The sequence below is a fragment of the Lycorma delicatula genome, chromosome 12, assembly GCF_047948215.1.
Source record: "Lycorma delicatula isolate Av1 chromosome 12, ASM4794821v1, whole genome shotgun sequence".
NCBI lineage: Eukaryota > Metazoa > Arthropoda > Insecta > Hemiptera > Fulgoridae > Lycorma > Lycorma delicatula.
This window is the reverse complement of record NC_134466.1, coordinates 53,412,046-53,439,037: the sequence shown is the minus strand read 5'-3', so window position 1 is coordinate 53,439,037 and position 26,992 is coordinate 53,412,046. Positions and strand designations below refer to the sequence as shown.

General features: G+C 30.0%; 1 protein-coding gene across 6 annotated transcripts in view; it reads left to right on the top strand.

Annotated features, from left to right (window-relative positions):
• mtd (TLD domain-containing protein mustard) overlaps nt 1-26,992 on the top strand; it is an 837,104-nt gene that overhangs the window by 791,431 nt on the left and 18,681 nt on the right. The window contains exon 2 of one of the 6 annotated variants that reach the window (XM_075380555.1): nt 5,186-5,254. The exons of 4 other annotated variants lie outside the window; for them this stretch is intronic. Coding sequence is in view for 1 of the 2 variants with exons in the window: in XM_075380553.1 (XP_075236668.1) it covers nt 5,599-5,694 (96 nt within the window). In the remaining variant the exon portion in view is untranslated. Of the gene's footprint in view, nt 1-5,185; nt 5,255-5,339; nt 5,695-26,992 lie in introns of those variants that run through there. One more of the 6 variants, XM_075380553.1, reaches the window with a different exon arrangement.

Below are 26,992 nucleotides of genomic sequence, written 5' to 3'. Positions count from 1 at the left end.
GAGGTATCTCGACGCCAGCGCCACCGAGCGGGTCCAAACTAATTCAGAAACCTTCCCTGGCATGCCTCCAACCATTCCTCAAAGTTTCATCGCTATCGGATGAACGGTTTCGGAAGGCATAATAAACATACAGACAGACAAACATTCGTTTTTATATATATAGAGATAAGTAATTTGGTGGAAAAGTATTATTAAAAAAATAATTTTATATTAATGATTATTTTTACATTTTATTTATCTTTAAAAGAATTTAATTACATAATGGATGAAATCTATAAATATTAATAATGTACTTCATCGATCTGCTTGGCGGAGTGGTAGCGTTTCGGCCTTTTATCCGGAGGTCCCGAGTTCAAATCCCGGTCAGGCATGATATAAAAATATGTATTATTATTTTCAGTACCATAATATCGATTAATAGTTTGGTTCGTGAAAGAAAACACTTTAGTACGATTTGTTTATTGTTCTACATAAAGAAGTATAAATTTTCAAGATTTATAACTTCTATAAAACAATTCTAAAATTCAATATTTATAAAAAATTAAAAATATTGAAAGTTTGGTTCGGAAAGTATTTTTTACGATTCCGTTAGAAGACCGAAACTAATTTTAATACTGCTTGTACTTTTTTTTAGTTAGATTTCATAAGAAAGCTACTCATTATAATGGATACCATGATTCGATTTCAGGAAAATTTCGATATATCTTAGCGTTTCATATCCCCCAAACCACAAACCATCGTCAGTTACAAAATTTATATAGACATTTATATATATTTCACTTTCTTGTAGACACGATAACTACTGTAATTTTGCGCCAACCCGTATTATATGTATTGATACATAAAATATAAAGACCCAAAATCTTAATCGAGTTCATTAACGGCCAAAATCGGACCGTGTGGGTGGAAATAGGGGGCGGGATTTTTCGAGACAAAAAATATCGCTATAACTTTCTTGTTAAGTAAAATATCGAATTCATTTAAAGTTTCTACTATTCTTTGGATAAGGCCTAAAACTTATCTAAGTAAATCATTTTCATATCACCAACCATTGGCCAAGCGGGTGGAAAAAAATGGGGTTTCAAAGACAAAAAAAAAATCATACCTCCCTTAATAGGCACAGTATCAAATCGGTTTAAAGTAGTCGTTAGTGCTCTAAACATTACATAAAACTTTTGTCTGTAACAATTTTTGATATGACCAACCCTTACGGCAAGGAATGACCAAAATGATGCTGGAATTGTAAGAAGATGGAAGCTTGTCGTATGCTAAACACGTGAAATTTTTTTCACATGCAACCACTTTCATATTGAGTAAATTTGAAGTTTCTCTTAACTTTAACGTGGAAACTTTTGTATACCCTACTTAGGACCGGTGAAATCTACCTACACCTTCCGGTGTGCCGAAAGGGATTTTTAATAAATAAACGTGTTTTTTTTATTTTAAATACTTATTAACATAATTGATGATCATTTATTTATTATTTCTCCTTTTTTTTCTGTTTAGTCTCAGGAACCACCGTAAGGTATACTTAGAATGAATGAGGATGATATGTATGAATGTAAATGAAGTGTAATCTTATAAACATTCTCAGGTCGACCGTTCCTGTGATGTGTTGTGGTTAATTGAACCCAATCACACCGGCATTCACGATCTAGTATTCAAATCTGTATAAATGTAACTGCCTTTACTAGGATTTGAACCTTACAACTCTCGACTTGTAAATCAGTTGATTTGATTTGTTTATTATTTGCTCCTATTTATTTACTTTTGGTTTTCTTTTGAGGCTTATTAAATTTGTAATCTTAATTTTTAAGTAAATCAAAAGGACTTTGAATAAATTGAATTGTAGGAAAAAATTGTCGTCGTTGCGATCTACACTTGTTTTTTTTTTTCATATGAACATAATATTTTTAGTGTTTAAAGACTCTGTTAACTAAGTAATTTTACTTATAGTATTTGTAATAGTGTAACAGACTGTAAATTTTACTTCGAGATAAAAAAATTATTTAAATAATAATAAAAGAAATTACGTAAATAATGACGTCAAGTTTTTGTCTTGGGCTTTTTATATGTTGATTAGAAAGAAGATAATATTTATATTCAGAACCTACGTTTGTTACTAATATTTAATAATGAAAATTTGTTTGTATTCTTAAAAAAGAACGGTTTTTTTTAGCTTATTATTTTAATTTGTGAATTTTAAAATCTATTACTGTAAACCGGTTGTTAATAATAAAAAGTATTAGACCCAAAAAAAGAGAAGAAAAAAACAAAATATACGTTTTTAGAAGTAGGAAATAAATTTTAAGAAAAATTTAGCTACAAATATTAAGATAAGTTAAGATAATAAAACACCCCTTCTAATAAAGGTTAAAACAAGAACTTTAAAATTTTCAATAAACCTTTCTGTGTTTAAGTTTTGATAACCCTAAATATTATGTATAAAATACGAAAAAGAATTTTTTTAAATATTAAAAACTGAGAGGTGTAAAAAAAAAATATCGGGTAGGGCTGTGTCGCGGCACACGGTCGCTGGTTTAACGATTGAGCTACAGACCGAGCAAGAGTTAAATGGGTGAGCCACCATCGTATTTTTTGAATAAAACTGGAAGTCTCCAGTTGGCCAACTCTACAGATAAAGTTTTTCGGTCTGTTTGTCAGCGAGTCACTTTTAGTGTATCGGATCGAAATAAAAACGAGACATCGACTGCGTACTAAATTTAATTTTAACATAAAAATGGTACGTGATATTTATTTGGACTAATACTTGACGACAATTTTGTTCAACATCGGTCTGAGATATGAGAAGTAAGAGACATAAATAAGACATAATAAGCATCGGTAGAGGTGCTCGAGCCGTGCCAACTTTGCGACGCTCACGAAACAGTCTCGCTCGCTCGGCACCAGACATTGGGGTACCTGTGCGTGACCCATAACCCCCCCCCCCTTTCCACCTATATATGCGTAATTTATATTTCCGGTTGGCTTTTGCGCGGGCTGAGGCTCATAGTGAATTTTTATATTTTTTTACACATAAATATTGTCCAAAATACATTTATTATTACTTAAACCGATATATCTCGACAAACTCTAAAAAAAAATACACGTGAACCACCGCGCTATCACATGTAAGTCGTGAGCTGTGCCGAATGGAAATAAGCGAGGGCGCCAGTTTTGGCCGATCTGTGCTGTGCCTCTCCCCGCCAACCCGTGACGCAAATCCAAAGTCGTATCGGCGAGCTGACCATGTGAGTTATAAAATGACACCGCATTTACATCTCTGAAACTAATAATTTGGGTGTTAGGACGATATAGACCTTTTCGTTACGCTACAAATTTCTTTTCTGGTACTCATATGTTTCGGTATGATTTTTAAAGATGTTTCACGTCAAAAAAGCATAATATATTTCAATTTGAATTTTTTGAAAAAAAAAAAAACATTTTGAATTAATTACGAGTATATATATGGAGTGTTTGTAGGTAACAAATTTGCCAAAGTTTTTTATTTTTTTTATTTCTTAAGAGCCTCTGAAGAAAATCTATATTTGTTTTTTCATGATATCCTTCTACAACCCTTTAACGAATTTTGAAAAAAAAACTGATGTACCATATATAGAGTAATATTAAGCTAAATTTGAAAAAAAAATCTGTTCGGTCAATCCAGAGATAAAAGTTCAAAATCAGTGTGAGACACACACATATATATATATATATATATATATATATATATTTTTGTCTAGATGAACTAGTTTGACCATAAAACGTAAAGATTTGAAAAAATCCTATACCCCATTTTTGATTTGATCACCATACTTCCACCTTTAATATTCTATTCTATCTACAATTGTCGAGAATGTAAAACTGAAAATAAGAGGTAGGGTCAAATAATTATTTTTAATTTTACTTTAACGTACTGTTTGAACAAAAAATTAAAAATAATATATTTCTTTTTTTTTGTTTAATGCTTTTATTTTCAGTTGCATCAACAATTATAGTCATTAGCGACTACAGTAACACTATCATGTAGTATTATATAAAACAACAAAAATCATAAAGAACAAAAATAATAAATAATAAACATAGACAAGTGACAACAATAAATACAACAAAAAAAAAATACACAAATCAGATAAAAATCACTAAATCGTATTTTTGATTCCACTGTAGGAGAGGAACTGTAACAGACGTTTTACACCTTCGTTCTAGTTTAATAGAAATTTCATATCCGAACCCAGGTCTAAGTTTTGTCGGACGGTTCCAAAGATTGGGTAGTCAAAGAGCAGGTGGTACACGGACCATTTGACCTTGCAAGCCTCACAGATCTTCTGAGGAGATCCAAGTAGGTAAGCCTGGTGTATCCAATCCTTAGCCGAGTTAAGATGACTTGGTCTCTTGTTTTGCTCGGGGAAAGAGAATTCTCGACTTCATTCTCCCGGATGTTATGTAATGCCCTGGAATTAGTTTCTTAATTTTCTAAGTAATAAAAGATTGGATCATTTATTTTTTTTGTACACGCTTTTGTAATTTTTTTTTCGCGGCAGTTTAAGTTGTACAAATTTATTTATAAGAATAATACTGTAAAAGTTTGTATGTTACTTAACTACTAGTGTAGTACGCATGCGCCAACAAATAGCTAAACCTAAAAAATCAATTTGAAATCTTTAGCCGTTTTCGTAAATTTTGATATTGTAGTTTTATCAATTGTAGTTTTTTAATAGACAGAGAGAAACAGATTATGTAGTATCTTATTCTTGCGTGTTACAGTAATTAAATTTTATTACGTTCAGTGTAGCAATAATTCATTTCCTATCTTTATTACGTCAAATCACTTTTTAATCTAATAGGAAGGAAAACTGAAGTAGAATTAATTAAAAATATGATTTTATTTTTATCTTAGATCAAGATATATTTATTAGTAATAATTATAAAGTATTATTTTTATAGACGTGAAGATTTTCTTTTCGTACTTTAAAAATAAAAGCAAAAGTTATTCGACTATTGAATTTAAATAAAAAATTTTGTTTTTGTTTTGTTGATTTTGTTTGCGTTTGCTCTTTACGTAAAGTACAAAATATTTATAGTTTGCATTTAATTTCTTTACTTCACTGTGCGCAAGCGTATAACCTGATATGAATTCCTGGTATTTTTTTAATTATATTTTTTTTTTAATATTAATTTACAGGTAAAACAAAGAAAATCATCGCTAAAAACGATAATTTATTTTATTAAAATTGATACTGAAGTGGTTTACGTAAGTGAATTAGTTTTCGCAATTGAAGTGATATTTATAAGGAAAAGTATTCCTTTAATTTAAAAAAAAGGTGTTTTATTAAAAAATTTTCTTTTTTGTTCATTTTTATTGAAATATTAGTGAACAAAATTAAGAAATGTAACTTTATTTTTTTTATGGATTCATAAATAAAATTATTTAATATTATTTAAATAATTATTATCATCTTTGTGCATTGTGTGTGGTGTTGTGCTTTTATATTTTTAAACGCTGTTGTGTTATTATTATTATTAATTGATAACAGACTAATAATTGTTTAGTATTTTTTTTTTATTTTGTTTGCGGATTTTATTTTATTTTTGCAAATGAGTCATAACAAAAAATTATTAAAAATGCCTAAAGCAAAATCACCTTCTGCTGCTATATCAAAACTTACAAAATACCTCAAAATGAAAACTAAGGTGAGATTCTTAATTTTTATTATTTTTTAATTTACTTTTTATTATTATTTTATTTTTTATGTAGGTGAACACAAATACAAAATGAAGATGAAAGATGCATGGGTATATATATTTTTTTTTTGTCTTCAGTCATTGGTTTGACTGGTTTGATGCAGCTCTCCAAGATTCCCTATCTAGTACTAGTCGTTTCATTTCAGTATACCCTCTACATCCTACATCCCTAACAATTTGTTTTACATATTCCAAACGTGGCCTGCCTACACAATTTTTTCCTTCTACCTGTCCTTCCAATATTAAAGCCACTATTCCAGGATGCCTTAGTATGTGGCCTATAAGTCTGTCTCTTCTTTTAACTATATTTTTCCAAATGCTTCTTTCTTCATCTATTTGCCGCAATACCCCTCTTCATTTGTCACTTTATCCACCCATCTGATTTTTAACATTCTCCTATAGCACCGCATTTCAAAAGCTTCTAATCTTTTCTTCTCAGATACTCCGATCGTCCAAGTTTCACTTCCATATAAAGCGACACTCCAACCATATACTTTCAAAAATCTTTTCCTGACATTTAAATTAATTTTTGGTGTAAACAAATTATATTTCTTACTGAAGGCTCGTTTCGCTTGTGCTATTCGGCATTTTATATCGCTCCTGCTTCGACCATCTTTAGTAATTCTACTTCCCAAATAACAAAATTCTTCTACCTCCATAATCTTTTCTCCTCCTATTTTCACATTCAGTGGTCCATCTTTGTTATTTCTACTACATTTCATTACTTTTGTTTTGTTCTTGTTTGTTTTCATGCCATAGTTCTTGCGTAGGACTTCATCTATGCCGTTCATTGTTTCTTCTAAATCCTTTTTACTAAATCTAAATCTAAATTGTTCTTTAATATCATTAACTGCTAGTTCCATGTAAAAATTAAAAAGTAACAGAGATAGGGAACATCCTTGTCGGACTCCCTTTCTTATTACGGCTTCTTTTTATGTTCATCAATTGTTACTGTTGCTGTTTGGTTCCTGTACATGTTAGCAATTGTTCTTCTATCTCTGTATTTGAACCCTAATTTTTTTTAAATGCTGAACATTTTATTCCAGTCTACGTTATCGAATGCCTTTTCTAGGTCTATAATATAATATACCCTTTTCTAGGGTATATATATATATATACACTTTTTTTTTGTTTAACCTCCGGGTCCACCGTTACGTATTCCTTCAAAGGATGAGATGAATGATTTGTAGCGTGTGTGAAAATGCCATGCCTGACCGGGATTCCAACCCGGGACCTCCGGATGAAAGGCCGAGACGCTACCACTCCCGCCACGGAGATCGGAATACATATACTTAGACAGTATATTATATTTTTCGTAATGTCCTGAAGTTGAGTTTTAAATTATAAAATCGTATAAAAATATGTGAATTTATAAGTTCTAAATTAATACGTAATTAACTATTTTTACCACTTAAAAAAATATTGTTTAGTTTCTGGCTCGTACGAATATATTCAAGTGTCATCTTCTATTATGATGTTTTATACGGATTTTGCATTTCTTCGGTCGAAGTTTTTGAGAATTTCATTACACCGATTGACACGAATTTTTTTTTTTTTTGAGCTTCGGTCAAATTATGCGGAATTCATTGGGAACAGATCTTTTTCACAGCTAAATGTTCATGTAAAATCGATATGCCTAAGAATGCCTCTCGTCTTATGGTAATTCGCATGCTGATCCTCTTCGATCATTTTGCGCACAGCTCAATTCTTTTTTTTTGGAACTACAACCTTATTTTGGTCGATCTTCACGAAATTCATCGCTAACGGAAGAACGATCACAACGAAATTCTTTAAACCGGTTGTAAATAGTCTTTTCTGATGGTGATTTGTTAACGAAAGTTGAACAAAACTATTCGAGGCATTGTTATTGAGTTAGGACCTTATTAAAATCGTAAAAAATCATCTAACGGAAACCTTCACGTGAAATTCTGATTTTTTCACCAACAATCTTTTTAACGCACACTATAAAGAAACTACTCGGCCGATTTCTGAGCTACCATTGTTGTAACAATAAAAAGAGTCAACTTTTACAACAGTCTCATCTCTGTAGCGCCATTTATGGTCGTTTATAAAAACTTAAAAAGCCACCTACGAAAACGATAGAACGATTAAGTTGTATGTACTTCATTAATACTTTTTTCTTAGCAATTTCGGTAAACCGTTTTTCATCCGTTTGTCGTCGTAAAGGAAATTTCAGTTTTCCATAACTTACGAGTACACGAGAATAAAAATTAAGTGTTAAGAATGTTTAAAAACAATTTTATATGCAATTTAAATTGTTTTCAGACGAACCGTTTCTATACGGCGGCCATTTAAAAATGAAATTATTTTCGGTATTTCGGGCTTTCTTTGTTTTGAACTACGAGTTTTAATGTAACCTGTTCATTGATTGAAATTACTAAATTGAGCGCGTGCGTGCGTGTGTATGTGTTTTACATATATAAATTTGAAAAGACAAAACGATAGAAAATGAGAAATTTTCTTTATTTTATGTTGAATGAAAAAAAAAACTGCTATAAAACTACTATAGGATGCAAAAAAATTCCTGCATTTATTATTTTAAGTAGCCTCAATATTTTAAAACAGATTTATAGATGATTGAAATTACATTTACGAAAAAACTAAAAAAAAAAAAAAAAACAGATTAAAATTTAGGTAATTTTTGTGTATAATTCTTCTTTACTTTTTCTTCAGATAAATTTCAACTCGCAACAATATTGCAACAAAGGAAAGAACATAGTTTGAATACGGTTCAGAATTAATTTCTCCTTTCCCCTATATGGGGAAAGGAGAAATATAGTTCATAATATTACAACTTTACACAGAAAACGTTTTTTTTTTGTTACGAATACTATATTTTGGGGAATCATCCAAAATCTTCTTTGTAAACGTTTTTAATTTTCAAGTGTTCCCCGCGTAATATTTTCATATAAACATTATTTTATGAAAGAGTTACGCGTAAAATAAAACACCTATGTAAAATACTTGAAATTTTTTCAGTTATTGAGTCTTAATAGAATTTCTTTCTACGTGAACAATCCAAAATTACAGATCGATTGTTTATTTTTTTATGATAAGAATTACATATATGTAGCTTTGTACTATTCACTTAAAATAGAATTCCTGAAAATATTTCCACAAATTCTGTTAATAAACCTATTCGGTTGATTTATTTCTTGTTTCCATGGATGTAACAACAGTTAAAAAATAACAGGTGATTTATAAATCATACTATAGTAACTTTGACATATACATAAATAGTTAAATGCCAAGGAATTCAACTACACTCGTGTAATTGCTTTAGTAGGAGCCGTTTACACTGACTGATGAAACATTATTAGTTTTCACTTGTATAGTCACGCAGTTAGTCGGTTTAAATTTAATTTGTCAACCGGGAGTCAGGCAAACAAACCAATAAAGAATAATAACCGGTTTAACATCATGTAAAAATAAATAGTTAAATATAGAATTTTTTTATTAAAAAGAAATCACGAGTAAATAAGTTTTAAAACAGGCTGTATTTTATTAAAACTGGTAGGCCTACATAAATTAGTATCAGTATAAAATATTTCCCTTCTCCATACCTTTTCCTAGTGTAACCGGATTACCTGTGTTTATATGTTTAATACGAGTTTATTTTATAACTGCTGTATTTAAAAAAATCCGGTTTTTTTTCATTTTCCTTACAAGGATATTTCAGAGAGCTTAAAATTTTAATTTAACAGATTTTAACAGTTCTTGACGGGAATACAGTAATTAGGAAATAAGTAGGGTTTTATTTTTACTTTCTATCTCTTAAATAGTAACTGTTTTTTAATCCCAAAGGAGAAGTTTATCAATTCGACTGTATTTTTTAATGTATGTTACGCAGTATCTCTGACGTTAGTAAATTGATTTTGATAAATTTGTTTTTAATCGAAAGAGTATACTTTTTGAATGGTCCTATATAAATTTTAACCAAATATCCGGTTACAATCTTAGGAAAAATACCAAAAACACCGAACGGCTCGACACCCTTAGCCGGTGACCGCTCACACCCTGTGTGATTAGGATATTAATAACGCTCTATATTATCGTTGTTTAGTCTCCGTGGAAATATTCAGGCATTTCTTTCTCTATATTTCTTCCTTAAACGGTTTTTTTTAATTTTTTTATTGGGCTACCTTCCTCTAAACTCCATATTAATATTAAACCTACATTTAATATTTACGAGGAATATCTCTAAAGTAAAAATCGCTGGGAAATTTAATAATTAATTTTTAATAAATTAATGTATTTAAATTTTTTAAAAAAAGTTATCAAACAAAGGAGATGAAGTCGGATTCGAACCGATATGCCTTCCCCTTGTAAGATCCAAATATTTCATTAATTAAAATTTCATTTGGCTATAACCCTAGAATCAATGAAAATAAGTACCACTTATGATATATCGTTGAAAAGCTTTCAATCATGGCTTATTACTGCAGTTAAGAAAAAGTCCAAAATCCAAATTTTTGGGAATTTTGCGCTTTTTTAGAAGCTTTTCGTTCAGTCGATTGCAATCAAAAAGAGTGGTGCACAACTAAATGTTACAACAGTCCTAAATCCAAAATTTCAACATACTACGGCTAACCGTTTTTGAGTTATGTGAGATACATACGTACAGAAGTTACGCCGAAACTAATGAACAATGAATTCAGGAGTGGTCAAAATGAGTATTTCCGTTGAAATATGAAAATCTAAATTTTTCGCGATCGTAATACTTCCTTTACTTCGTACAAGGAAGTAAAAAATGCGTTTTCCTAATCTAATTTTTTGGTTTAACGGAAAATACAATTTTTATTCTAGAAACTATTTTTTCCCAGATCAATTGTCATTTAGAATCATTAATTTTTTCCCAAGAATAGTATTATAATTCTTTATGAGAAACAAAATTTTTATTGATTTATGTTTGAATGTTTGTACTTCAAATGACATAAATTAATGTATGCAAGTAATTTATTATTACCCAGGTATATGGGTAAAAATGTAGAAATGAGTCTTTTGCGTTATAAATAATTGTTTATGTATAAGTGATTATGAAATAAAATTAAAATCATCTTTGAAATGAATTTTTCTTTATAAAAAAACTTTCTACTTAAATTGCATGAAAATAATTTATCACCAAGAGACGATTTACGATTACCACTGGTAATTGTTGGTAACAGGTTTTATAACTTATAATTATCTTATATACATATATATAAGTGTGTATAAAAAAATGTCCCGTATGAGTTCCTAAACCATTCATCCGACTGCGATGAAATTTTGGTGAGTTGTGCGCACGCCCGCGAAGGTTTCTGAGTTAATTTGGACCCGCTAGGTGGCGCTGGGGTCGAGAGATATTTGGAAAAATTGCATTTATGGTCCGATTTGGTTCATGTTCAGAATATATATTAGTTACGTGAAAATAATTATTTTTGGGGAAAATGGACCGCCTAGGTGGCGCTGGGGTTGAGATATTTAGAAAAATTGTATTGATGAACCGATTTGTCTCATATTCAGAATATATATTAGTTATATGAATAGAGAAATTTTTGCAAAATCTGTACCCGCTAGGTGGCACTGGTGTCGAGATATTTACGAAACAAATATGCGAACAGACTTTCTTCTTCTAAATATATATATATATATATATATAAGGCAATGTTCGTATGTGTGTCCGCTTTAGACTAAAAGACTTTTCGATTTACGCGCGGGGAAAGAGGAAAAGAACGTGGTAATAGGGGAAACGAGACGGGAAATAGATAAAATGGGGAAAAAGGGATAAAGTGAAAGGTTAAATTTGTGAAATTCCGTAATGCTCTTTTTTTATGTTTTACCAAACTTTCAATTGTGTTCATTAATATATATATATATATATATATATATATATATATATATATATATATATATATACACACATACTTAAATCTAGCAATAGCGAAGAATTGCCGTGTCTGCTAGTAACTCTATAAAATATAACATTAATTAGGCGAAATTTTGAGATACCGAGGGTGACTTGCTCTCACCCTCACCCCCTTGATCTTTTAAGTAGAAAATTTAATGACTTGAATTCCCCATATATAGAAGTAATATGACCTAGTTTGGTCAAAATTGGTCCAGTAGTTCTGGAAAGATAAAGAGGCCAACAACGAACACACACACACACACACACACACACACACACATATATATATATATATATATATATATATATTTTGTTTTTTAGATTCCTTAGGTCTCAAAACATAAATATCGGGTGAAAACCGCATATGCCCAAATTGGACCTATTACAATACTTTTCCTTCTAGAACTATAGCTCTGCTACAGCGCTATTTAGACGAGAAAGTAAAAAATTGTTTCGGCAGTAGCAAGACAGCACATCCATTTGAAATCGGCTTTAAGTTTTTAATTTATGCCTCTTGATAAATTAATTTAATATAATTACTAGTTTTGCTATTAATTTCGTTAATTAAATAGGAAAAATCGTTTTTCAATGTTAATTTTATTTTCTTAATCTCATCTCAAACTTTGAACTATTAAAATAGATAATAAGTGTTCTATATTTAGAAAAATGATTATTCCCGTAAAAAATGTAAATCTCAATCAAGGTTAAAACATTTCATCCAGTAATTTCTATAAGTATCGGTCGGGCAGTTCTTAAATTACATCTGTTGTAATCTAGAAACGTATTAAGAGATATTAGTTAATCAGTATGCTGATGGGAAAAATTTTCATCAGTATAACGATTTTAATTATGGACAATATGTTTTTTAAAGTTTAAGACGAAAATTAATGTACATATTTTTAAAAATTTTAAATGTTATAAAGAATAAAAAAAAAGCTGTCAGTAAAATTCCATGTAAAATTTACAGAAAATTATGTGTTACAGGAAGCTAAGTGTAATGAATATTAAACAACTATTGTATGGTAAATACGTTTTTTTTAAATCCATCTATTGAAATTCGATTAATAGTAAATTAAAAATACAGGGTGATTACAAATAAAACATATACATTTCATAGCATATAAAAAATTAAAATTAAACTGGAGTATGTGAATACAGTAAATGATAAGGTTTTAAAGGTAATTTTTTAAAGTTTGTGTCGATATATCTATTCTGCTGCTAATGTCACCGATTAATGAGTTATGTTACCATCCCAACCCCGTTGGGAGAATATACCCACCTTGTGACGTTACCGGTCGCTACACCACCCCCTCCGTTCCATGCCCTGAGGGGCTTTACCGGAGGTCGTCTTTAGACCCTCTAACTGATTACATTTCAGTCATCAGCCAGGCCTCGGTCGGGATGCCACCGATTTAAATGTCTCGGCAACATTTGCATCAGTAAAATACATATCAAATTTTGCCTTCACGTAGGCTTCAAACGGACATCTTCACATCCAACCTAACGTGATTCCCTCAAACTAACTGACCGAAACCACGGAAGCGCGAACCCCGCGCCTAGTAAAGATTTGACAACACCGTTCGTGACCGTGAATTCCTCAGAAAACGAACGAGTTGAAAGTTAAATCAGTGCTACACTCATATCAATCAAAATTATGTTTTACGCAACATAGAAATTTACACCTACACCCAGATAATTCGACCGATTGAGATCACCTAGCAAGGGAAACGCAACCTCATTCCGGTCCGCGCAGGAGCCGAGGACAAACCCCTCACTCCCACCCGGTCCCATCATGGTGTCTCGCGTGGCATTACCAAGTCACGATCAGGACCGTCACTGGCGGAAGGAAGCTACGCCCCCGGTCGCACGTGCTACCATACCCCGATGTCATGTTATCAGTTAGAGTCAAGATGGCCGCTACTGCAAGTAGAAAAAGGTTTCTGTGTGCTTGAGTTAGCCAAAACAAACTCGGTTATTGTCGTATTGTGACTTTTCAGAATAAAACAATGTAAATCACCACCGACAAGAAAATCAACTGTCTCTCAAATCGGGTAGGTAATCCGGTAACGGTGGCACATACACTTGATCCTTTATGAACCCCCAAAGAAAAAAATTTCACGTGGTCAGATCAGGCGAACGTGGAGGCCACGGCAAACAACCCCTGCCATTTGGTTCCCGGCGACCAATCCAGCGGTGGGGAAAATTTCATCAGGTAAAGCGTAATTCCAGCGAGGAGACGCACCAACTTGTTTCCAAATAAAGTTCTGTGGTACGTATCGCAGTTGAGGAAACAGCTACAGTTGTAGCATATCTGATAGTTCGTTCAACATTCGCTTCCTCGAAAAAAACCGCCTGTAAACTTTCCATCGGGATACGGCACCAAAAAACTTCAGTTTTTGGGTAGTCTCGTTCTCACTGCAATATTTCGTGAGGATTTTCTGATCCCCAGATACGCATATTATGATTGTTTACTTTTCCGTTAACATGAAATGTTGATCGGTCAATGAATTCGACATTATAAAGAAAGTCTTCATTGTCACAGTGCATTATTTCATTTGCGAAGCTTGCATGCAAACCTTAATCTGTAGACTTAAGAGCTTGTTAACGATTTGGATGCAGTTGTATCGTATGCGTTTCCTGAAAACCCTCATCACAGAGGTCACTGGAATTGCTAATTCGCGGCTAGCCTTCTTAATGGATTTCCTAGGGCAACGCACAAAAGATTCTCTCTTACACGTTCAACATTGTCTACTTACACACTCGGTCGTTCGTACTTTTCCCTTTAGAAATACAGCCAGCGGTTTCAAACTGTTTATACCGTCTACGAATGTTATTACCAATCGGGGGATCACAAAGGAAATTCAAACGGAACGCACGTTGTACGGTAAGATTCACTTTACAAACTGCACAACATAGAACGGTTTCTGTTTTTTTTTTTGCGGCGGTTCGCCATCTTTTACTACTAGCTCTTTCAAGCGGAAGGTACAGGAAACAGTTTATGAGCTTGCGCACAGCTAACACTGCTTGAGTTTATCTTTAATTTCATATATAATTAGTCATTGTACGTGAAACTTGGGAAATATTAGAAAAACCCCGATATTCTTTTGAAACACTGTATTGTTTGATATATTGTAGGTAAAATATTGTTGAAATTTGTTTTAATAAATTTTTTTCTAAAACGCCTGTATTGGGTTATGATGATCTATGTGCCAGGTAAAAATCTTAATAGTTAATTTTGTTTCTTTTGTGTACAATTTTTTATTTTAGCGATAATCTTTTTGTTTGTTTTTCGTCCTTGTGATTTTAATGTGCATTGGAATTCTTTAATACGGTATATAAATACAACCTTGACGCTGTGGCTCAATTATAACAATCTAAACGTATGTTATTTTTAATGCCAATATTTATATATTATTCTTGAGCGGTTGTTTGCGGATTTTATTTTTTTAATTTTATTGAAGAGAAAGGAAGCGTGTATTGACGCGTGAATACGAGTTACATGTGCGTAATAATTTATTAGAATGAATAATAAATTGAAGGAAATAAAAAACAGGTTCATTTTATTAATAGGGCGTTGTCTTATATTTTTTGTTGTTCCGTCAAGGTATTAATTTATTCTGTTTTTTTCTTTTAATTTTTTTTTTTTTTTTTTTTACTAAATATGTAATGTTTATAAATTATTTTCACATTCCATTTTTTTTTAATTTGATGTATGTATAATCCAAAGTGTTATCGAAGAACGGTAAAATTGTATATTTAAATCGTTTTAATAAAAATCTGTAACCGGATTTTATAACTATAAATTAGAAATCACGTTTTCATACATACTGTTGTCGATAAACCTAATTACTTCATTTTAATGTACGTAAAAAAATTACTAAATAATATGGAGCAGAAAAAATTAATTATGTTTGAAGAAAACTATTTTTATAATAATATTTTTTAGGAATAAAATAATGTAAAACAGTTATTTTCCTTAGAGTTAACAGACCTATTTAATTAACTCTCACATATTTAACGTGACAGAAGAGAAACCGGTTTATCTTGACAAGGGAGAAGTATTATTGATGTTTACCTTTCATTTGAGATTTAGTATTGTAAAAGAGTGGTACAATCGCATTTACTTAATGTATACGATTAGGTTTTGTAAAAAAAGGATTTTAAGCCAAATGGGGAAATAAATAATATTTTATAATAATGATATTTAATTCGTTACGTAATATTTCTGTAGTTGATAATATCACGTTATGGTCAAAATCCGTTATATGCTCACAACGCTTCTGTAGTTATTTCTTAGATGGCGTCACTGAACTTATTGAAATAAGAAAATAAATCGATAAAACTATAAATATAATTAACGAAACTTAACTTACGCTTTCTTCGCTCGCTAACCTTGATTAGCGAGCGTAGGTTAAGTTTGGTTTTAGATTATATTTAAACAGATTTGAATATTAGATCGTGATGGATACCGATGTTCTTTGGTGGCTGGGTTTCAATTAACCACACATTTCAGTAATGGTCGAACTGAGACTGTACAAGACTACACTTCATTTACACTCATACATATCATTCTCTGAAGTATTATCTGAAAGGTAATTACCGGAGGCTAAACAGGATAATGAAAGAATATTGACGAATAAACGAAATTATTTTAAATTTTTAAAATTTTATTATCGAGTTATCCGAGTAGAATAATAGTTGTGTTTATTAATAATTAAAAGAACTCATGAACCACAGGTCACGGACAGCTGGGAACCCGGTTTTTAGGATTAGCTGCTTTTTTTTATATCTGTCCCAGTTTCAATTCATATGATATTTGACTTTTTTTATATTTCTTTTTACCGTTATTATATTGTAATATTGAAATAAAAACTTGAAAGAAATGAATTATGGTTAATTTTTTTTTTATATAGAAATTGTTTATTAATCATACATATTAAGATATATTAAAAAAAGAATGAATAATTGATTAGCTTTCTTTCCTCTGTATAAAAATTAACAACCGGTAAAATCTGTTGTCTGGTTATTCGAGATAGTAGAGAAGTTGTCTTACGATTTGTTTCCCTTTGTTAGTTTCTTATTTTGCCTTCCTTCTCGATCTTTTTTACTCCTTCCCCTACTGAATAGATCTACGATACCTGTATGTATGTGTATTAGGCGCGCGCAGACATATATACACTTAAAAAATATCGGTTGAGGTCATCGACTGCTAGTTATGTTACACAGTCAATGACTTGAGAGCGCTTTCTCCTTGGCTAAAAATAGATCATCGACGTTATTTCACCTTCTTCGTTTTATATTACATAGGAATTACTTTGCTCGTAGTGTCTTTAATTTTTAATGGCCTGTTCTATGCAGTTATGCACACTGACGATCGTTTAATGTTATTTTTTTAAATTGATGTATTATTTTTTATTATTGATGCACCGGTATTTGTGTGCGAGCGCGTTTATGTAGAATGAGAGTGAGGGAATGATGTTTGATACATTATGCAAACCTTTGTTGAACAACCTTAATTATTTGACCCTTTCTTTTTCCTGTTTAGCCTCCTGTAATTACCGTTCAGATAATACTTCAGAGGATGATATGTATGAGTATAAATGAAGTGTAGTCTTGTACAGTCTCAGTTCGACCGTTCCTGAGATGTGTGGTTAATTAAAACCCAACTACCAAAGTACACGATCTAGTATTCAATCTAGTACTGCACCGGTGGTTTAGTGGGAGAAAGCCCGCCTGAAATATTTAGGCACTTGTCCCATTTTTCTGTGAGGTTATTCCAGTAATAAAGAACACTTGTGTTCTTACAGAATTTTGATTAACACTTATAAGAAATTACTATGCCTGCCATGGCTTCATCCATTCTTTCTGGTTACTTGCGTTTTCCGTCATGGTCGGTGGATGTTTATCCGGCCTGGGCTAAACATTAGCATAAATTAATAAATGGAACAGATGTTTTGAGTGTGTAAATTATGTTATGTTCAGTCCAGTCCAGTCCAGCCATTGAATCGCTATAAAAAATGTACAAAAATTTCTGGCACAAGGGTGATGAAATAAAAACTTAATTAATTGCGCATTATAATTAAAAAATTATTCCTAATTAAAAAACTGTACGTTAATGTAAATAGTTTTCTGGCAAATTTTCACACTGAAAATGACTGTGATTGTATGAGAAGTTTTGCTTATAGTTCATAATATTATATTAAACCTCTTACTATGTTTTACTTTTTGACTTCTATAATAGAAGTACACAGTATATGTCCTGTACTGTTTGGTGGAGTGTCCAAATCTGATATCTCAAGCGCTTTTATTTTTTTTAATGATTAATTTTTTGCTGTGTCTTTTTATATCAGGAAGTTGTTTATTTGTAACGGTTTTCCGCTCTCCCCTGTTTCATAATATTGTAGAATTTATTTATTTTCTTAACATTACATATTCAATGGAATATTCCATCATACACATTTTATATATATAATTGTGTATGCATATTTGTTCAAATAATGCTTTACAGTCTTATTATTATTTGTGTTCATTATTATCACTTTCATCATCGTACTTTTATTATTTTAATACTTATGTTTGCATATTCACAAAAAGTATTTTTCTTCTTATTCATTTTAACTGATTGATTGATTGAGTCTCTACTTATATCATCATTTGTTATTATTATCATTAGTCACTGCTGAAATGTTTAATAATTATTTGTATTGTGCTTACCGTTGTAATTAATGTATTTGTTTAGACATTTGATTTGATGTACAGGTATATTGTACTAAATGAGTAAATTTGATGTCTCGTCTACAGTATTTGTAGATAGATTCACACACGTGCACGCTCTCTCTCTTCCCCTCCCTCCAACCATTGACGAATGTGATATTGTGGAAGTTGTTGAATCTCTCTCCCCCTTTCTTCCTCTCTATCTCTTTCATTGAGGGATGTGATATTGCCGGAGTTGTTGAATTTCTCTTTCTCTCCATCAAGGGATGTGATATAATGGGAGTTGTTGAATTCTCTGCAAGCTGTAAATACTGATTAATGAATCATCCCGACACACTCCCAATTTCTTGATACTAACCAAATTTTGCTACGTTGATCATTTATGTCTTAGTTTCTAGTAGAAAATATTCCTAAATAGTAAATGTTGAATCTAACCTTTTATTGAATCAAATCAGAGAATTGTTCCCCATTTCTTAAACAGCCACAATTTTTTTTGCTTATTACTTCCTTTTTGGGTGAATGAGATCAGCAGAAGTTATATTGTTTATCAGAAAACCTTTCTAAACTCGTTTAAAGAAACATGATTTGGATATTTTTTTGAAATTTTCATTTTTAATCTTCCAACTAAGATTACTGATCCAGAACTTTCATATGAAATATAACCTTTGAGTTGGTGTTACCATTCTAATTCAAAGGTTGGTAGAACTTGCAAAAAAAAGATTTTTTTTATTAGGAAGAAATAATAATCATCTATGAAAATATTCTTATTTTTTTTTAATATAATAATAAAATCGTATTTTGTTGAGTACATTTAGCATAATTTTTAATAAGAGGTTACCTAGGAATTTACAAAACTTAATTATGAGATTGACTAAGTGTAAAATACGGCTTGCTCCATCAAATTTGTTTTTTTTTGGAGTAAGGTCATATTACATTATAATTTTTTTATATCTTTTTGACACCACATACTATTTTGGCTTTTTTTTAATCTAATATTGTTTTTTATCATTTTTAAATTATTTCAGTTATGACCCTTTCAACACTGGAGTTACTTATGTTTTTTTTTTCTGTCTTATCTTATTGTTTTATTTTTTAAATAAATAAATAAATAAAAAACTACTGATAAGTAGTCATGTTTCTTAGTATTATAAAAAATAATATAAATAATTTATAATCATTTTAGTAATCTAATTAAATGTTAATTAATAAATATAATATTTAATGAAATCTGTATAAATATTTTTCATAGTAAAATGTAATAACTAGTTACTGCAATTCAATTGTTTAACAGCTAATTTTCATAGTTGAAGGTTCTGAGGTTCGAATCGTGAGTAAAAGTAGTTACTTTTATTCAGATTTAAATACTAGGCAGTAGATACTGGTATACTTCAGTGGTTGGGGCTCAATTAACTACACGTCTCAGATAGTCACCTTAGTCTGTACAAAGACTACACTTCATTTACATGTCACACATATATATCATCCTCATCTCATTTGGCTGTGGTGAGAGGGGGGTGTTTGCTTATTGTTTACTAATTGAACAGAGGTTGCAAATATATACATTCGGAAAATAAAAAATATATTATGTTGCTATATTGATCTGTTAATGATTTTTTATCAACATTATATCATTTGAGGTCTAACTGATTTGAAAAAAAGTTAAAAAATAAAAAAAACAGACCAAAAGGTAAAATTAGTATACAAATTTTTTAATAGCATTCTTATATTGTTTTGAAGGTTTAATTTGATTCTATATAAGTTGTTTAATGTTTATGTTAGGTATTTTAAGTTTAGGTTAAGTGTTAAACCCACCGGGTTGGTCTAGTGGTGAAAGCGTCTTCCCAAATCAGCTGATTTGGAAGTCGAGAGTTCCAGCGTTCAAGTCCTAGTAAAGCCAGCTATTTTTACACGGACATGAATACTAGATCGTGGATAACGGTGTTCTTTGGTGGTTGGGTTTCTATTAACCACAGATCTCAGGTATGGTCGAACTGAGAATGTACAAGACTACACTTCATTCACACTCATACATATCATCCTCATTCATCCTCTGAAGTATTATCTAAACGGTAGTTACCGGAGGCTAAACAGGAAAAAGAAAGAAAAGGTTAAGTGTTAAAAAAATTGTAACAAGGTGGTTTTAGGATGATTTTTTTTTTGTGAGGTAATCAGGAATAGAAATTAAAGAATTATAGATTTATGAATGTATTTTTTTAAATTCTTTTTGATGATAGAATAGTAGCATCCTTGTATTTCATCCAGAATCTTAAATCCTAGTCAGACATATTGGTTTTTTTGATTAGTGTCAGGAAGGGAATCCAGTCATAAAAATGTTGAAAATTGGAAATAACAAAAAAAATTATTTGTAAAACCCTGCAGTTAGGTGTAACAAAAAAACAGTATTTGTTGTTTTTGTTTCTTGTTTATAGAAAGATAATTCTTTTAGTATAAAGTTAAATGTTGATTTACCTACTCTTTCCATTGTTTCTAGTAGCTTCCTTTTATTTAGCTTAGTCATATGGTTTTACAACTTTTTCAAAGAAGATGGTTGAATATTACAGAAAATCAAATCCTTGAGCTCCTTATTGATGTGACTACTGCAAAAAAAAAAAGTTGCCAAAACTGAATGAGTATTATATTTTAATTTGTTGGGTGAATTATCGGTTATGTATGCCCTGTATGAGCATTTATGATGAGATGCTTTATTCCCTTTTGTTCAGTACAAATCCTATGTTAGTTGGTAAAAAAAAGGTGAAATCTATAGTCACTTTGGTGCAATACTAGATGTGTATAGGATTTGTATAATTGGACCCTAAATAAGATAGACATTTATACAGCTATAGCACTAATAGTAACACAAATAGTTCAAAACCGGTTAAGTATGGTCAAAGTCCCGTGTGTTTTCGATTGAAAATAAATCAAGTAACGATGCAGGTGGTTACTTGGTCGTTTCCATTTTTTTCTATAGGAACCCCATTTCAATATGAGACATTGTTCTTATCCTACAACAACATTTACAAGATGAATTCAGTAAGATACAAAACACTATTAAAAATACGGTACTTACGTATTAACGCCACCGCAGCTACATCTTTATTTAAAAACAAAGTAGTCAATCGGATTTCGGTGGAAAATGAACAGTCTCTTTATTAATTATAATAAATGGTTATTTATATTTATTTATTTTATAAATATAATTTAACCAAACATAACCTACGCTCGCTTCGCTCGCTAACCTTGACTAATTAACACCGTAATTTTTTGAGTATTTATTTAATAAATTCAGTAATTATTGCACTTATTTATTATTAAAAAAATCAAAACACTCCTGTTAATTAGTCAAAGTTAGCGAGCGTAGGTTAAGTTTGGTTAATAAAATAAATAAATATAAATAGCCATTTATTAAAATTAATAAAGAGACTATTTTGAATCTATGTTAAACTCTATATCGGCCCATTTTCCACTGAAATCCGATTGACTACATTGTTTTTAAATAAAGCTGTAGCTGCGGTGGTGTTAATACGTAAGTACCAAAAATACTATTTGAAAATAAGTTGTGATATATTTTATTTACCACATCTCTTTCATTGAGATCTAGTATATAAATGGTTTGCAAAACACATTAGCGCTACATAAATACGTTTAGTCATAAAATTGTATGTAGAAAAACATAATTATATTAAAATTTAAAAAAACTACATCTAGTAGAAAAATGATCGAATAAAAGTTTAAGATTGAGAGAATATGCTTTAATTTCATTTTTTGTATAGATGGAATTGTCCATAGAGTTCCATGTAGAGAGAAAGTCATACTTTCTCCTAAATAACTTTTTTTTGTAAAAAAAAGAGTGATTATTAATTTTGAAAATTTAGAGACAATGTTTTGAAAAAAGCGTGGTTGTATGCATGAACAATGTTCAATAAAAATATTAAATATAAATAAATAATGAAAAATACTTGACGGGATATGTTTTGATTTCATTTTTTGCATGAAGTTGAAGATGGAATTGTTCATAGTTTCATGTAGAATTAATAAAAATATATTGAAATGAAAAAGAAACTTTATGTAGTAGGCAAATTATCGAATGAAAGTTTAATCCACAAAGTAGTGTGGACCATAAAGTCATATATCATACTTGCTTCTAAATAATCGTTTTTGTAAAAAAAAAAATGATCACTTATTTTGAAAATAAATTCAGAGATAAATTTCTGTTTTGAAAAAGCATGATTGTATGTGTGAACAGTGTTCAATATAAATATTAAATAAATCTTGAAAAATACTTGATGGGATTTTGAGGCTCTAAGTCTTCAAACTACTACATCAGTTTTATTGAAATTTAGATTTGCATGTTAAAATTTGAAGTAAATTGGTTGACTCTTTCTTGATCGATCACTATCGGCTGATCTCGATTGGACCACTTATGAAGTTTGAATATTTTTATGGTAATTACTGCGGGGCTTTGATGTGCTCCAATAAAAAAACCAAGAATGGTAATCAAAAAACTGTTTTGCGCATAAGATTACATTTTTATTCGGTATTCTTAAACACAATCTCATCATTCTTATTTATTTAAGAAAATGAATTTGAAGGTGTGGAAGGTGTTGAGAAACCCTATTTTAAAGAATGTGGGAGTAGTTTTGTCAAGTTGCTATACTTTCCAGAGGGGCGCTAGCGATGCCCCTCAATATGAAAGAGCTTCGTTTTTCATTATTGCAGAAATATGTTCAAAAGTCTTTGATGACAACTGTAATTAATAACATAGGTTATTTTTACCAACTGAACTATTGGTGTTAATAGCAGTGCCAATTGATTTTTCAATTTATATATATCTTTACATTATATGATAGTATTTGTATAACAATGAATTGCATTGAATTTTATTATTGTATTTATAATTTGATTTTATCGATTGAAATATTAATAATTTATTTTAATAGTAATATAAAAAATAGTTAATCAAGTTGCAGGAAATGAAACAATTAATGTTCTGCATTTTCATTTATTATCGAAAGGAAATATTCTTGTAAATCATAAAAATCAGCTAGCAGGTCTTTTAATGTGCAAGTACTGAATTGTTAAACGGGAATGTTATTTCTTTTTATATTATTATCATTCATTTGATTGATTTTGATGCTATTCTCCTTTCTGTTCTATGTTATTCTTATAATTTCACTAATATGAAATTTTGTAATTTACAAACCTCTGATATATCTCTGCATGAATTTTAATGGTAGAAGATGATGCGATAACTTAGTTGCAAGACCTGTGTGAAGAATTTAACCCATCACTGACTGATCTAGAAGCCTTAGTGAATTTAATACTTATCATTGCACCAGTTTCTAATAACAGTGTGTAGTAGTAGTTCTAAATGTCTGTTGAAAGTGATTTGTGTAGCTTAATGAACGATTAGCTATTGTTATTTAAGAACTATGATAAATAAAGTAGATAATTTACCATTTATACATTAACCCTGTATTCTGTAATGTTTAGAGCATATCAAGGTAATAAATGCCATCTAGAAATGTTTCATTGTTTTCAGTTTATTTTACCCTGCCGTTATGAAATCATTAAATTTTTATTATTTTTAATATTGAGTGTTTCTGCAGTAAAAATTATCATTCTGATTTACACAATTTTATTATTGTGTAATTATTTAATCGAAGGAGACAAGTGTTATTTGTTTTTATTCTGATGTGTTAAGTAAACTCATAAGATTCCAGTTTTTCATTTTTTTTTTTGTGAGGAGGTAATGATTGTTAAGAAACTTGATCCTTGCATTTTTTTTTTTTAATGATTCTAACCAGTTGTTACTTAATAGTGATTTATGTTTTTTAATCTTTAAAGTTCTATTGTTTGATAGAACCTCTTTCAGTGGCATAAACCATTTTTCTCCTTAATCAATATATCTCTTATAGCATAACATAATGTTAGTTAAATTACTTTTGTTTTATCTTAATTTATAAAAAGACAATTAAATTATATCTATAAATAAATAGATAATTCTTCAATTGAAAGTAGTTTAAATGCTTTGTAATATCAGATCTACTAATTATAATTTGTTAATTTTTCATTTATTTTTGACTCTACATATTACAGCTTGCATTCATTTAGTATAGTTCTATGGACCTACACAAATTTTATTCTGTTTAATGTCTAATTTTTTTTAGTATCTCTTTTTCTATGATTGATTATTGGATCGTTAGTAACTATCTTTAAGGACTTAGGCCTTTTCTCTCGAATGTTCTTAGTGTAAATATTGGTTAAGGCTGGCATTCTCATATGCTAAAAAATTAATTTCTCATAAAGAATAACTGTAATAGCAGAAAGCTGCATTTACATGTAGCTAAAAATTATATATATGTCATAGGTAAATTAAAAAATCAGGCATATTGCAGTGCACCCAGCTGATTGGAAATTATAAATATAATCTAACCAAACTTAACTTAACCTACTCAGGTAATGAGTATAGGTTAAGTTTGGTTATATTATATTTATAATTATAATCAAAAATACAAATATATAATACTTATTTTTCCAATTAACTGGGTACATTGCAGTAAGCCTGATTTTTCAATTCGCCTATGAAATTGTACTATTGTAGTATATTCCAGAAGTTAAAAATATTGGTTTTTAATAATCAGGAATTTTTAATGTATCTTTACATTGTAAAGATATATTTATTGTATAAAAGTAATAAATACTATTTTTAAATTCATAGTATTGAAAAATACTGTTAATCCATATCCTCAATATGGATTTAATTTATAGTGGGAGTAGAATAATATGAGGGCATCAGTACTGTAAGTTAAGCAGTCTGCATAAGGTGTCCATTGTTTATTTTATCTTAGCGTCAAATTAAAGCTTTAAAATTTCCTCTAATCTAAATTTTGTAAAAAAAAAAGAACTTTCTTCTTGAAAAGACCTATAAAATGGTACAATTCACTTGTGGCTAGCATTGTTAGTTATTGAGAAAAAATTAAATCATCATTATCAAATATGTTGAAACCCTTTTTACCTGGTAGATTAAAATGAACAAGATAAAATGTAATTGTATAAAAATTATTTGTTCTCTTTTGTTAAGCATGCTGTTAACCAAACTTAACTTAACCTACTCAGGTAATGAGTATAGGTTAAGTTTGGTTATATTATATTTATAATTATAATCAAAAATACAAATATATAATACTTATTTTTCCAATTAACTGGGTACATTGCAGTAAGCCTGATTTTTCAATTCGCCTATGAAATTGTACTATTGTAGTATATTCCAGAAGTTAAAAATATTGGTTTTTAATAATCAGGAATTTTTAATGTATCTTTACATTGTAAAGATATATTTATTGTATAAAAGTAATAAATACTATTTTTAAATTCATAGTATTGAAAAATACTGTTAATCCATATCCTCAATATGGATTTAATTTATAGTGGGAGTAGAATAATATGAGGGCATCAGTACTGTAAGTTAAGCAGTCTGCATAAGGTGTCCATTGTTTATTTTATCTTAGCGTCAAATTAAAGCTTTAAAATTTCCTCTAATCTAAATTTTGTAAAAAAAAAAGAACTTTCTTCTTGAAAAGACCTATAAAATGGTACAATTCACTTGTGGCTAGCATTGTTAGTTATTGAGAAAAAATTAAATCATCATTATCAAATATGTTGAAACCCTTTTTACCTGGTAGATTAAAATGAACAAGATAAAATGTAATTGTATAAAAATTATTTGTTCTCTTTTGTTAAGCATGCTGTATTGGTTAAAGAGAAAAAGTTGTTCCTTAATGCCATGGAATAAAACAATCATAATTTTCCTTTAAGGCTTTGTGAAAATCACAATGAATAGATAACGAAAAGTGTTTAGTGATCATTAAAAATTCCCTGAAGTGTAATTTATGAACTTTAAGTAGTAATATAGGTTGTTACAGTTGGTCATTAATTTTTAATGAAAGCAAACATGTATGATATTTTGCATAGCATTCTTTAATTACAGTTTGTTACATTCAGCTTCATCCATTGGAATTTTATCATTACATTCTTTAGTCTCCAGGCTCCTATGCCATGAAATTATCTAGGTGTTGCTGAAATGTCAGGTTGTACAAGGTTGAAAGAGGTTACCTTTATCTTCTTACACAGGGCTTTTTTAAATTTTGGTATTATTCAGAAGTTTTTTAGTTTTCTTGATAAATTGTTGTTTTATGTGTTGGAATGATGCAGATGGTTTAATGTTTTAGCCTTACGTACAGAAAGTTGATAATTTGAAGCCTTGGATGCTAACGGCTGCTCAGTACTATCCATGGCCAACATTTTGTTGTTGGATTTTAATTCTGAACTGGTGATCCATGTTTGTGATATAGGTGTATACTCATTAAAGTGAGACAGCTGCATATTAACTCCCCCTCCCATGCATATTTTATTGTTATGACAAACAGTAAAAGAATTAAAAATTGCATCATTTTCTATAGCTGTTATTTTATTTTTAGGATCCTGTCATAATATTTGCAAAAAAGTAAATTAACTTATTCACATGGTAAAAAAAATTATTCTGTATTTAATATTATTTAATAATTTTTTTTCCCAGAATGGATGTAGTTAAAGTGGCTGTTGGCTGTTAGATAAAGAAAGTTAATA